General features: G+C 42.8%; 1 protein-coding gene across 3 annotated transcripts in view; it reads right to left on the bottom strand.

Annotated features, from left to right (window-relative positions):
- Nucleotides 1-14,526, bottom strand: part of rb1cc1 (RB1-inducible coiled-coil 1) — a 250,378-nt gene that overhangs the window by 216,214 nt on the left and 19,638 nt on the right. For 2 of the 3 annotated variants that reach the window (XM_072467777.1, XM_072467778.1), the window contains exons 3-4: nt 10,963-11,089; nt 7,654-7,824 (exon numbers count right to left, since the gene is read on the bottom strand). In XM_072467777.1, coding sequence (XP_072323878.1) covers nt 7,654-7,824; nt 10,963-11,089 — 298 coding nt within the window. Of the gene's footprint in view, nt 1-7,653; nt 7,825-10,962; nt 11,090-14,526 lie in introns of those variants that run through there. The other variant, XM_072467779.1, reaches the window with a different exon arrangement.

Below are 14,526 nucleotides of genomic sequence, written 5' to 3'. Positions count from 1 at the left end.
CGCCAAAGATTGTTCATGCCCTCTCTTAGCTCTCCTAATCCCTTTCTTCAGTTCCCTCCTGGCTATCTTGTATCCCTCCAATGCCCTGTCTGAACCTCGTTTCTTCAGCCTTACATAAGTCACCTTTTTTCTCTTAACAAGACATTCAACCTCTCTTGTCAACCATGGTTCCCTCACTCGACCATCTCTTCCCTGCCTGACAGGGACATACATATCAAGGACACGTAGCACCTGTTCCTTGAACAAGTTCCACATTTCACTTGTGTCCTTCCCTGCCAGCCTATGTTCCCAACTTATGCACTTCAATTCTTGTCTGACAACATCGTATTTACCCTTCCCCCAATTGTAAACCTTGCCCTGTTGCACGTACCTATCCCTCTCCATTACTAAAGTGAAAGTCACAGAATTGTGGTCACTATCTCCAAAATGCTCCCCCACTAACAAATCTATCACTTGCCCTGGTTCATTACCCAGTACTAAATCCAATATTGCCCCTCCTCTGGTCGGACAATCTACATACTGTGTTAGAAAAGCTTCCTGGACACACTGCACAAACACCACCCCATCCAAACTATTTGATCTAAAGAGTTTCCACTCAATATTTGGGAAGTTAAAGTCGCCCATGACTACTACCCTATGACTTCTGCACCTTTCCAAAATCTGTTTCCCAATCTGTTCCTCCACATCTCTGCTACTATTGGGGGGCCTATAGAAAACTCCTAACAAGGTGACTGCTCCTTCCCTATTTCTGACTTCAACCCATACTACCTCAATAGGGTGATACTCCTCGAACTGCCTTTCTGCAGCTGTTATACTATCTCTAATTAATAATGCCACCCCCCCACCTCTTTTACCACCCTCCCTAATCTTATTGAAACATCTATAACCAGGGACCTCCAACAACCATTTCTGCCCCTCTTCTATCCAAGTTTCCGTGATGGCCACCACATCGTAGTCCCAAGTACCGATCCATGCCTTAAGTTCACCCACCTTATTCCTGATGCTTCTTGCGTTGAAGTATACACACTTCAACCCATCTCCATGCCTGCAAATACTCTCCTTTGTCAGTGTTCCCTTCCCCACTGCCTCATTACATGCTTTGGCGTCCTGAATATCGGCTACCTTAGTTGCTGGACTACAAATTCGGTTCCCATTCCCCAGCCAAATTAGTTTAAACCCTCCCGAAGAGTACTAGCAAACCTCCCTCCCAGGATATTGGTGCCCCTCTGGTTCAGATGCAACCCGTCCTGCTTGTACAGGTCCCACCTTCCCCAGAATGCGCTCCAATTATCCAAATACCTGAATCCCTCCCTCCTACACCATTCCTGCAGCCACGTGTTCAACTGCACTCTCTCCCTATTCCTAGCCTCGCTATCACGTGGCACCGGCAACAAACCAGAGATGACAACTCTGTCTGTCCTGGCTTTTAACTTCCAGCCTAACTCCCTAAACTTGTTTATTACCTCCACACCCCTTTTCCTACCGATGTCGTTGGTACCATTGTGCACCACGACTTCTGGCTGCTCCCCCTCCCCCTTAAGGATCCTGAAGACACGATCCGAGACATCCCTGGCCCTGGCACCCGGGAGGCAACATACCTTCCGGGAGTCTCGCTCGCGACCACAGAATCTCCTATCTATTCCCCTAACCATTGAATCTCCTACAACTATTGCTTTTCTATTCTCCCCCCTTCCCTTCTGAGCCCCAGAGCCAGACTCAGTGCCAGAGACCTGGCCGCTAGGGCCTTCCCCCGGTAGGTCATCCCCCCCCAACAGCATCCAAAACGGTATACTTGTTTTGAAGGGGAACGGCCACGAGGGATCCCTGCACTGTCTGCCTGTTTGTTTTTTTCCCCCGGACTGTAACCCAGCTATTCTTGTCCTGTACCTTGGGTGTGGTTACCTCCCTGTAACTCTTCTCAATCACCCCCTCTGCCTCCCGGATGATCCGAAGTTCATCCAGCTTCAGCTCCAGTTCCCTAACACGGTCTTTGAGGAGCTGAAGTTGGGTGCACTTCCCGCAGGTATAGTCAGTGGGGACACCGGTGGTATCCCTCACCACCCACATCCTAAAGGAGGAGCGTGTAACTGGCCTAGCCTCCATCCCCTCTTACCTTACAGAATATAGCTGCTATAAAAATTCTTTTTATATCCCTGATAGCAATAGCAATAAAAATTTGAACAAAAATGTGAGGATTTCAGACCAACAGGCTAACTAAAAAACATTGTGAATCTAACCAAACAAATCAATTATAACATTTTTCATAACAATCGGGAGCAAGAGTAGACTATTCAGTCTTGCCGGGCCTGCTCTGTAATTCATTGGTATCATAGCTGATGTGGGTATAGTCTCAACTTCTTTCCTAATTGTTCCCCGTAACCCTTGATTCCCTTGTCTATCAAAAATCTGTCTATCTCTACCTTGAATGAAATGAAAAGAAATGAAAATCGCTTAGTCACAAGTAGGCTTCAAATTAAGTTACTGTGAAAAGCCCCTAGTCGCCACATTCCGGCGCCTGTTCGGGGAGGCTGTTAAGGGAATTGAACAGTGCTGCTGGCCTGCCTTGGTCTGCTTTCAAAGCCAGCGATTTAGCCCCGTGCTAAACAGCCCCATGATAAATTCAATGAACCAGCCTCCACTGCTTTCTGTAACCTTTCCAGATATGTAGCTGTATATTTCTTCTATGCAATGCTCCATACAAGGTGATTTAAGCATTGTAGACGCAAGACATGTTAGATTGAATTTCATGAATTCACAGCACGCTGGTTAAGTGGTTAGCACTGCTGCCTCACGGCACCGAGGACCCGGATTCGACCCCAGCCCACTTGTCCATGTGGAGTTTGCACATTCTCCCCGTGTCCGCGTGGGTCTCACCCCACAACCCAAAAAGATGTGCAGGGTAGGTGGATTGGCCACATTAAATTGCCCCTTAATTCGAAAAAAAAGAATTGAGTACTCTAAATTTATTTTTTAATGAATTCATGGGGCTGAATTTTTAAATGGTCATGCAGGTAACAGCAGAGGTGGACAGCCTGCAACTTCCTGCCATAAACTGGCATATTCACTCCTCCAGTCCATTTTGGATCAGGTTGGCTTGGGCAGGGAATGACTATTCACAAGTGGTACAGAGCCAATTAGGGATCATTAAAAGGTCTATTAAGATCACAACTCATGACAGCTTCCAGTCAGCATAAGGCTGGGGCCAGTGCTCCCTCTGCCGTTACTGATCCCTCAATATAGACATTATCGTGAGATGGTCAGTTTTCATTTCCCCGTTTAATAAAGTCTCCAGAGGATACTTCAGTATTGAGTTTTCTGGTCTCTCTATCATTTACATACAGTTAAGCAGCTCCCAACTCTAATGTTGGGTCTATCGATTTATCAAGGTTGGAGGGCCTCATGAGTAAGCCTGCCCTCTGCCCTGAAATGAACTGCGAGGGCAATCCCTGGCCATCAACCATCGTAAAAAACTAACATTGAGCAACAGGTGCCAACATGATGTGGATCAATACCCAATAATGTTACCAACATCAAAGTCCCACCCCCATTACCAACAAGATATCTAAAAGTATTTCATAGACAATTTGAAAGATACAAACTATAATAAAGTAAAGCTGCCTGTCTGCACACAGCAAGTTCCAATGACAACAGACAATATAACTGTTAAGTTCAGCTGTTTTTGGCAGGGTCGAAGGATTCGTGCTGAACAATTGGAGTATCCAACTCTTGATTTTATACCCACCCAAATATGCAAATAGGGTCTTGGTCCAATGTGGCACCTGAAAGATTGTAACTCCAGTAATACAGCAAATGCCTACTATGGCATTGAGGCACCAGCCCAAGTCCTGGAATAGGGCTTGAACCCAATATCTTGTGACTTGAGGTGAGTGCACCATTACTGAGTCAATCTAACATGGCAAGCCAAGGAAGAACACCGACTATAATTGTGATTTCTTGACTTTTATTACATGTATAGAAGCTGCTTACACAACTGATCAAAATTAATAATCTATTATTTTAAGACACATTTTGCTGAAATATAAATAATATATAGATGAGAACGAAAAGTTGAAGTGAACAGAATTTGGAGAAATCAATGAAAAATACAGTGTGTAATATGCTATCATCTGCCGGATCGCAGTCAGTGGTAACATGCCACGGCATCGTCGTTGACAGGAAGTTTTGGTCATTGATTCCAATATCCAGGAAAACTCTTACTTTTTAATTCATATCAGACCTAGGGGTCCTCAAGCATGCCAACATGTTTATCAACTTGCTTCATATACAGAATAGCCTTAAAAGCAAGCTAAATTTATAGTGCAAAATAAATCTGTGAAATATTATTTTTGTGGCCCAGAACCCCTAAGCATGCAATAGAAATGATTCCTTCAGCACAGGAGTGATATTCAGACTCAAGTTGAAAAGCAAACTTGAACAAAAATTGGATGCAGCTCCAGTCCATTATGACCTCAGAACCCTATCAAGGGAAGTCAGCCTCACTGCGTACATGCCTCTTTCAAAATGTTCCTCACAGGAATCTGAATTAATGCGGATGGTAACTAATAAGCCGAGTATCAGGCACAAGATACAAAATATTGGAGAGGTTGACAAGATTCAGACTGCCCTGTGTAAGCACACATAGAAAATAGAAGCAGTAGGCTATTTTGGCCATCAGAGCCTCATCAAATTTAATACCTCAATCCCACCTTCCCACCATATCCCTTGATCCTCCTTAGCCCCAAAAGCTATATCTAATCCTTTCTTGAAATCACACAATATTTTAGCCTCAACTACTTTCTGTGGTAGGGAACTCCACAGATTCACCACTCACTGGGTGAAGAAATTTCCCCTCACCTCAGTCTGCAGATGTAGACTTCTGAGTTGATTCAGAAGTTGAAATAAATGATACATGAAACAGTGACAAAATGACACTCAGTGCAGAGGTTAAGTGAGTACAGTAGGGAAGAAATGTTGGTAAGGAAGTCAGTGAATAAGTGCTTAAAAAAAAGAATTTCTCAAAAGAGGTGAGAGGACTAGTAAAGGAAGGCATGCTGAAAAAGGGAAAAATCTAATTCGGAGAATAGGTTAAGACAGGATTTTAAGATGCAAAGCATGCTGTAAAAGGTAAAGTCGCCATAGTCCCAGATTAGTATAGGCACTTTTCCTTTTGAGGGGGAGAGTTGACTGATGGTGATTTAACCTGAGGATCACATCACAGGCGAGGGACAAGATTGAGAAGGCAGGGCCTTCATGAATAATGTGGGAAATTGCCCAAGTGTGCCTTGTACACAAGAAACAGGACAAATGCAGCCCAGCCAATTACCTCCCCATCAATCTATTCTCCATCAACAGCAAAGTGAAGAAAGGAGTCAACAGTGCTACCAAGCAGCATTTACACAGCAATAACCTGCTCACAGACACTCAGTTTGGGTTCCATCAGGGTCACTCAGATCCTGACCTCATTACAGCCTTGGTTCAAACATGGACAAAACAGCTGAATGCTAGAGGTGAGGCAAAAGTGACTGCCCTCGACATCGGGCAGCATTTGACCAAGTATGGCATCAAGGAGCCCCAACTAAACTGGAACCAATGGGAATTAGGGGGGAAACTCTCCACTGTTTGGAGTCATACCTGGCATAAAGGAAGGTGGTTGTGGTGGTTGAAGGTCAATCATCACAGCTCCAGGACATCAATGCAAAAGTTCCTCAGGGTAGTGTCCTCGTCCCAACCATCTTAGGCTGCTTCATCAATAACCTCCCTTCCATCACAAGGTCAGAGGTGGGGATGTTCGTGGACATCTGCACAATATTCAGCACCATTCGTGACTCCCCAGATAATGAAGCAGTCCATGTCCAAATGCAGCAAGACCTGGACAATAACCAGGCTTGGGCTGACAAGTGACAAGTTATATTTGCGTCACGCAAGTGTCAGGAAATAACCATCTCCTACAAGAGGTTCTAACCACCGCCCCCTGACATTCAATGGCATTACCATCACTGAATCCCCCCACAATCAACATCCTGGGGGTTACCATTGATCAGAAACTGCACTGGACTAGCCATATTAATACTGTAGCCAATAGGGCAGGTCAAAGGTTAGGAATCCTATGGCAACTTACTCATCTCCTGACACCCCCCCCCTCCCCCAAAGCCTGTCCACCATCTACAAGGCACAAATCAGGAGTGTAATGGAATACTCGCTACTTACCTGGATGAGCGCAGCTCCAACAACACAAGAAGCTCAACACCATCCAGTACAAAGCAGTCCGCTTGATTGCTTCCCTTTCCACAAACATTCAAACCCTCCACCATCGAAAAACAGTGGCAGCCATGTGTACCATTCACAAGATGCACTGTCGTAACTCACTAAGTTTCCTCAGACAGCACCTTCCAAACCCATGACCACTACCATCTAGAAGGGCAAGAGCAGCAGATACCTGGGAACCTCACCACCTGGAGGTTCCTAACCAAGTCACTCACCACCCTGACTTGGAAATATAATCGCCGTTCCTTCACTGTTACTGGGGCAACATCGTGGAACTCCCTCCCTAACAGCACAGTGGGTGTACCTACACCTCAAGGACTGCAGTGGTTCAAGAAGGCATCTCACTACCACCTTCTAAAGGGCAACTAGGGATGGGCAATAAATGCTGGCCTAACCAGCGATGCCCTTAAATGAATTTTTAAAATGTTTCTGTAATGGCAATTAGGTCCAAATCATTTACCTCTTGTGCCACAAATTCATCTGTCTAATTACAGATACTTTATGCATTAACGAAGAACGTTTAATTTCAATTCTATTCTCTGTAAAGACCTTATTACCTGATGTGCATTTTTTGTTTCACTCCCTGTCCCACTCTATTTTCCAAACATCACTATACTGTTGCAATACCTTAACGGCCCACATTATACTGTTGCAATACCTCAACCACTCTGCTTTTCAATCCATTTTCAAATATTGATACTTGTCGTCAATAACAATTTTGCTCTTAATAAGACGCAGCTTTTAAGAAAACAAGTGCAAGATTTAAAGTAACAACGTTCATGCCTCCATTAGTAGGAGCTAAAACACAAGAAATAAATGGTGATGCGAAAGGCCTCCCAAGGAATATTTTTGTGCAATAAAAAGACCGCTAAATGTTAATGAAGCTCATTTAATTACAATTTTGAACAGTACAAAAGAAAATCAAACCTCCACTGGAAATGCGCACTTGAGGCTTCCACCTGCATTCTAGAATTGCAAGGTTTTAGGAAAGAGGAATAGAGAAAGAAAGCAAAGTAGCAAAGAAGCTGCCCACCAAACTTGTTATTTGGCTTTAATGTCATTAAAAAACATAACCAAAATCTAATATCTAACTAAAATTCTACAACAAAAGGATCATCCTCATGAATTTAATTTTAATGCTACAATCTAACAAAAGTTGTAGAAAAATACCAGGTCTCGTCTAGTGAGAACAGACCAAGCATATTTCTGCATTACTGCCACTTCTGCAGATCAGAAACATGCTGGTTCATCAGTACTGTCACAATGATACAGAGAACCATTTGCAGATTACAACATTAACTTAGCAGAAAACATTTCAATAATAACTTTGGTAACTTAAATAATAAAAAATACAAACAAATTACATTCATTGATTTTTACTAATCTTACCACAGCAAGCTGAGTTCGAGAGGCTACTGTGTGAAATACAGCTGGCATCATAAGTGACTCCTCTACCTTCAGCCCCATCTCATTTTCAGCAGAAAATGTTGTCTTGGGTATAGTTGGTGCGCGGTCACACAGAATCATCTCTTTGTTGTATAAAAATATGGGATTTGTATCCTGCGAAGATTAAATTTAACAAAATGTGTTCCAAGAGTCTTTCTACAGAATAGGAATGAGTAGCAGCTTTGAACAGAAATGCACTGGAACACACTATCATTATGGGCAGCACGGTAGCACAATGGTTAGCAATGTTGCTTCACAGCACCAGGGTCCCAGATTCGATTCCTGGCTTGGTTCACTGTCTGGGCGGAGTCTGCACGTTCTCTCTATGTCTGCTTCCGATTTCCTCCCACAATTCCCGAAAGATGTACTTGTTAGGTGAATTGGAAATTCTGAATTCTCCCTCAGTGTAACCAAACAGACGCAGAGGGGATTTTCACAGTAATTTCATTGCAGTGTTAATGTAAGCCTACTTGTGACACTAATAAAGATTATTAATTTAAAGCTTGCCAGGAATAGAAAATACAAATGGCCATATCTTTATTAATTGCACAAAACGACTAGAGAAATTATATTCCATCCGCCACATGCATTTCAAATTAATACATTGAGTCTAGTCCATATGTACTGTACTAAATACTGAAAACTTGGTGCAATTTAAAATTAGAAGACCAGAGGAAAGCTGAAGGCCATAGTATTAAAGACAGAGCACATCAAAGTAAATTATGGATAAATCGAAAAGGTAATTAATTAAATACTTTTTTTTTTTTAAATCTGGTCACTTCGCAGAATCCCTACAGTGCACAAGGAGGCCATTTGGCCCATTGGGTTTGCACCGACCCTCTGAAAGAGCACCCTTCCCAAGCCCAATCCCCCCCCCCCCGCCCCCATAACCCCACCTAAACTGCACATCTTTAGACATTTTTTTAACCATAATCAATACACCTAACCTGCACATCTTTGACTGTTGTCATGGGAGTGTCCCTTTAAGAAATATTTTTGTCTTATCACATGGCTTCAGTGATATCATTGTATGGATGGAGCTGGGCTGTGGCTCTGAGAGTTTATTTTTGGTTTTGACTTTTACTTTCGCTTTGAGTTTGGACTGGTTTGTACTGCTCAGGTTGAAAGAAGGGTTTCTCTATCTTCATTTTAAAAGCTGTTACACAGACTGCTTGATAACTTAAAAGAAATAATTGATTTCTGGAAGGAATTCAAACCTGCTGTTTGGAAAGGAAACAAGAGCATCAATATCAAGTCTTATACCAGTAAGAGTGCCGTATGCTGGGCCAGACCTTTGAAAAGGGGTTCTGGTTTTTATTTGGATCTTGGTATTAAATTGGAACAGTAAAGGGGGGATTCATTAAGGGTTATACATAGATTACTGTAGCTGTGTGTGCTTATATAAATGTTAACTAAATTCATAGAATAAAGTTTTTTTTTAATTAAAAGCGCTTAAGAACTCTGTTGAATAACACCTGAAAGGCAGGCTCTTGTACTCATCTCAGCCAAATTCAATAAATAATTGTAGGTCAGGTGAACCCTGACGCATAGCATTGTGGGAGGAAACTGGAGCATCCGGAAGAAACCCACGCAGAAACAGGGAAAAAGTGCAAACTCCATACAGTCACCCAAGGTCGGAGTTGAAGCCAGGTCTCTGGCACTGTGAGGCAGCAGTGCTACTGTGGTCACAAAGGAGACTTTGCTCCAAACAGATAGATAATGTTCACTTGAATTTATCACAATACAATTAATAGTCTTCCCTTTAACTTATTTATCCAATAGTAGAGAACATGCTTTTGCTAAATGCCTTTGCTGACACATCACAGTGGAACGATGGGAGGGGTGGGAAATGAATGGTTTAAAAGAACAGGAATAAAGAAAACGTTCCAAATATTGCTGGATGCTAATCCAATTTATGCAAGTATTAGCTAATTCTACACAGACAATTCTAATTTGCTAGCATCCAAATTATCCTTCCCTCTCATTTTAGTTTCTATCTGTTTTCCCTGGAAAAGATAGATAAGTGCAACAAGTATCTCAAATTTTGAGATCTAAATGGCAGAAATCAATCTTGGTCACTTTATTCCAAATGCACCAACATCCTCTTAAAATTAGACGAGACAAAAAAATTCACTCGTGATTCCAAATGCTACCTCAGTAATTGTCAATATAGTTAACATAACTTGCTTTAATGCATGATCAAAATATATTATATACTATTACTGATAACTATTTACTAGATACCATTATGGCATAATCATCTGAATTTATTGGATAACGTTTCCTGTTCCAATGGTCACAACCCATAATCTCACTTAGTCAATATGCTTCATTGTCCTATATCCTTTTGAAAGCCAATCTCATACTCTCCTTCCTTACATAGCTAACCAATAAGCCTTCAATTCCAGGGTCTTTAGCCTATTATAAAGTCATGAATCTTTAAATGATTTATCAACATACAGGTGGACAATATTCCAAATACATCAATATGCAAAATTGCCCTTAAAACACATTTGCATTAAGGAATTTGTGATCTATCCAGTCAAGTAAATTTTTCTCACTGAGGTTTCATTTGGACTCTGCACCCAATGCTTTAAACCAGAGGCAGCATAGGAATTCTTCAGAAATTAACATGGACATTATATTTAAAACGTGAAGCATTTTTTGCCACCATCTATTTGCGAGGCCTAGATAGAGTGGGCGTGGAGAGGATGTTTCCACTTGTAGGGAAAACTAGAAGCAAAGGACACTATCTCAGGCTAAAGGGACAATCCTTTAAAACAGAGATGAGGAGGAATTTCTTCAGCCAGAGGGTTGTGAATCTGTGGAACACTTTGCCGCAGAAAGCTGTGGAGGCCAAATCCCTGAGTGCCTTTAAGACAGAGATACATAGGTTCTTGATTAATAAGGGGATCAGGGGTTATGGGGAAGGAGAATGGGGATAAGAAAAATATCAGCCATGATTGAATAGCAGAGCAGACTCGATGGGTCGAGTGGCCTAATTCTGCTTGTAGGTCTTATGGGAGAATAAATATTAGGGATGACATGCTGCAGTATCTTAGTGCTGATGATGTTATCCTATTGTACATATAAATAAATTAAAAATTGAAATGCATCACAAAAATATTATCCCAATTATGAAAAAAGTGATTTTTCAATATTTTGTTTGCCCAGCATAATGCTGTACCAGAACTCTTAATGAAACACTCTTAAAGTTAAGGATCAAATTGTTTAAATTTAATGGTGACTTACCGTCCCAGCACTGTAGCTACAAACACGCCTATCGGCAACCATACATTCTCCTCCATTGACGACCAATACTTGATGCTGCGTCGCGATCTTATATTTAGCCTGGATGGCATGTTTAAGATCTGCAACACTAAGTTACATATTTAAAACATTTAACAAAATAAAGTTAAAATTCTCAATGGGATTTAGATAGTAACCATGTTTTTTTAATTTGACTAGTTATAAATGATGTAATTCATACATTAATTTTAAACATATTTATTACAAGAACAGACAAAACTCTGGTTTGTATTATTGTTCACAACTTTTAAATATAGTCCAAGAATTTTGTGCATGAAATTGCTATAACATGGTTTGTTTGACCATGTGGCCAGATATTAGTGACTTCAGCACCTGTGCACAGCTGGTAACACGCTGATAAATATGTTGAGTACTTCCTATACCTTGATTGCTCCCTCTCTTCAACCAACCTCCTTCAGCATGCCAATGTCAAAATGCAAAACAGGCTGAACTAGAGTTCACTGAACTTTTTTAAACAAAATATATCAATCAAAACTGTTGTTTCAACTCTCATGGAAAGTATGCTTTTATAAAATTATGTATTTATTTTCCCTCAGGTGTTATCGTGCGGGGCGCAGAGGTTGCTGAGTGAGAGCTTGCTGAGAAGGGGAGTGAATAACAGGTAAGCTCATTCTTTCTTTTTTTTTTTATCTAGAGGGGATGACAGGGAAGGGAGTGCAATGTTCCTCCTGCAGAATGTTTGAGGTGAGGGACGCCGTCAGTGTCCCTGCTGATTTCATCTGTGGGAAGTGCACCCATCTCCAGCTCCTCAGAAACCGCGTTAGGGAACTGGAGCTGGAGTTGGTTGAACTTCAGATCATTCGGGAGGCAGAGGTGGTCATAGATAGAAGCTTCAGGGATGTAGTTACTCCGAAGAATAAAGATAGATGGGTGACGGTGAGAGGGGCTGGGAGGGAGCAGTCAGTACAGGGATCACCTGTGGCCGTTCCCCTTAGTAACAAGTATACCGCTATGGATACTGTTTGGGGGGGGGGGGGGGGGGGGGGGGGCGGGGGGGGAGAGACGACTTACCAGGGTTAAGCCATGGGGTACAGGTCTCTGGCACAGAGTCTGTCCCTGTTGCTCAGAAGGGAAGGGGGGAGAGGTATAGAGCATCAGTCATTGGAGACTCCATAGTTAGGGGGATGGATAGGAGATTCTGTGGGAACGAGAGAGACTCACGGTTGGTGTGTTGCCTCCCAGGTGCCAGGGTGCGTGATGTCTCGGATCGTGTTTTGGGGATCCTTAAGGGGGAGGGGGAGCAGCCCCAAGTCGTGGTCCACATAGGTACCAACGACATAGGTAGGAAAAGGGATGGGGATGTAAGGCAGGAATTCAGGGAGCTAGGGTGGAAACTTAGATCTAGGACAAACAGAGTTATTATCTCTGGGTTGTTACCCGTGCCATGTGATAGCGAGACAAGGAATAGGGAGAGAGAGGAGTTGAACACGTGGCTACAGGGATGGTGCAGATGGGAGGGTTTCAGATTTCTGGATAATTGGGGCTCATTCTGGGGTCGGTGGGACCTCTACAAACGGGATGGTCTGCACCTGGACCAGAGGGGTACCAATATTCTGGGGGGGAAATTTGCTAATGCTCTTCGGGAGGGTTTAAACTAGTTCAGCAGGGGCTTGGGAACCTGAATTGTAGCTCCAGTATACAGGAGGTTGAGAGTAATGAGGTCATGAGTAGGGTTTCAAAGTTGCAGGAGTGTGCCGGCAGGCAGGAAGGTGGTTTAAAGTGTGTCTTCATCAATGCCAGGAGCATCCGGAATAAGGTGGGTGAACTTGCGGCATGGGTTGGTACCTGGGACTTCGATGTTGTGGCCATTTCGGAGACATGGATAGAGCAGGGACAGGAATGTTTGTGGCAGGTGCTGGGATTTAGATATTTCAGTAAGCTCAGGGAAGGTGGTAAAAGAGGGGGAGGAGTAGCATTGTTAGTCAAGGACAGTATTACAGTGGCAGAAAGGACGTTTGATGAGGACTCGTCTACTGAGGTAGTATGAGCTGAGGTTAGAAACAGGAAAGGAGGTCACCCTGTTAGGGGTTTTCTATAGGCCTCCGAAAAGTTCCAGAGATGTAGAGGAGAGGATTGCAAAGATAATTCTGGATAGGAGCAAAAGCAACAGGGTAGTTGTTATGGAGGACTTTAACTTTCCAAATATTGACTGGAAACGCTAGTTCGAGTACATTAGATGGGTCCGTTTTTGTCCGATGTGTGCAGGAGGGTTTCCTGACACAGTATGTAGATAGGCCAACGAGAGGCGAGGCCATATTGGATTTGGTACTGGGTAATGAACCAGGACAGGTGTTAGATTTGGAGGTAGGTGAGCACTTTGGTGATAGTGACCACAATTCGATTACGTTTACTTTAGTGATGGAAAGGGATAGGTATATACCGCAGGGCAAGAGTTATATCTGGCGGAAAGGCAATTATGATGCGATGAGGCAAGACTTAGGATACATCGGATGGAGAGGAAAACTGCAGGGGATGGGCATAATGGAAATGTGGAGCTTGTCAAGGAACAGCTACTGCATGTCCTTGATAAGTATGTACCTGTCAGGCAGGGAGGAAGTGGTCGAGTGAGGGAACCGTGGTTTACTAAAGCAGTCGAAACACTTGTCAAGAGGAAGAAGGAGACTTATGTAAAGATGAGACATGAAGGTTCAGTTAGGGCGCTCGAGAGTTACAAGTTAGCTAGGAAGGACCTAAAGAGAGAGCTAAGAAGAGCCAGGAGGGGACAGATGTCTAGCACGAGGGGACATACCTTTAAATTGAGGGGAGATAGATACAAGACAGATGTCAGAGGTAGGTTCTTTACTCAGAGTAGTAAGGGCGTGGAATGCCCTGCCTGCAACAGTAGTGGACTCGCCAACACTAAGGACGTTCAAATGGTCATTGGATAGACATATGGACAATAAGGGAATAGTATAGATGGGCTTTAGAGTGGTTTCACAGGTTGGCGCAACATCGAGGGCCGAAGGGCCTGTACTGCGCTTCTATGTTCTATGCTAAACAAAATTGTCCGATCGTGCTTCATTGACATAATTTTTCAGGCTGGAAATGGTAATTCAAAGCAGAAAGTATTTTGGGAACTTTTCCTACTAGGAAATTTGGGGAGGACTGAAAAAGCGGTCTCTACCGAGGGCTTCTCTGTGGTATAGACCATACAAGTCAGTTTAGTTTTGTACAACCCTCAAAAGGGAGACTGCCCATTGATTTTTCATGAAATGTGTAGATAGAAGAGGAGAAAGATAAAGGAAAAAAAAGGAAAGCTTAGGAATGAGCCCTTCTTAATTTTCATCCTACTGACCCCTTCCGAATTTTCATCCTATTATCCCAAGTACCACTGAATGTAAATTCAAAGGTGTGCACTTGGTTCAACACTGTAGCTGAAGTTTTTGTTCCTTTTAATGTTCACTAAATACATGAATTCAATTGGGTTATCAAACAATTGTGCGATGAAAGATTACAAAAAACTAGCCATGTTTTTAAAGATGCCAG

This window comes from Scyliorhinus torazame, chromosome 11 (genome assembly GCF_047496885.1).
Source record: "Scyliorhinus torazame isolate Kashiwa2021f chromosome 11, sScyTor2.1, whole genome shotgun sequence".
Lineage (NCBI taxonomy): Eukaryota > Metazoa > Chordata > Chondrichthyes > Carcharhiniformes > Scyliorhinidae > Scyliorhinus > Scyliorhinus torazame.
Note: the sequence above shows the minus strand (reverse complement) of the source record. Positions and strands in the feature narration are given on the sequence as shown.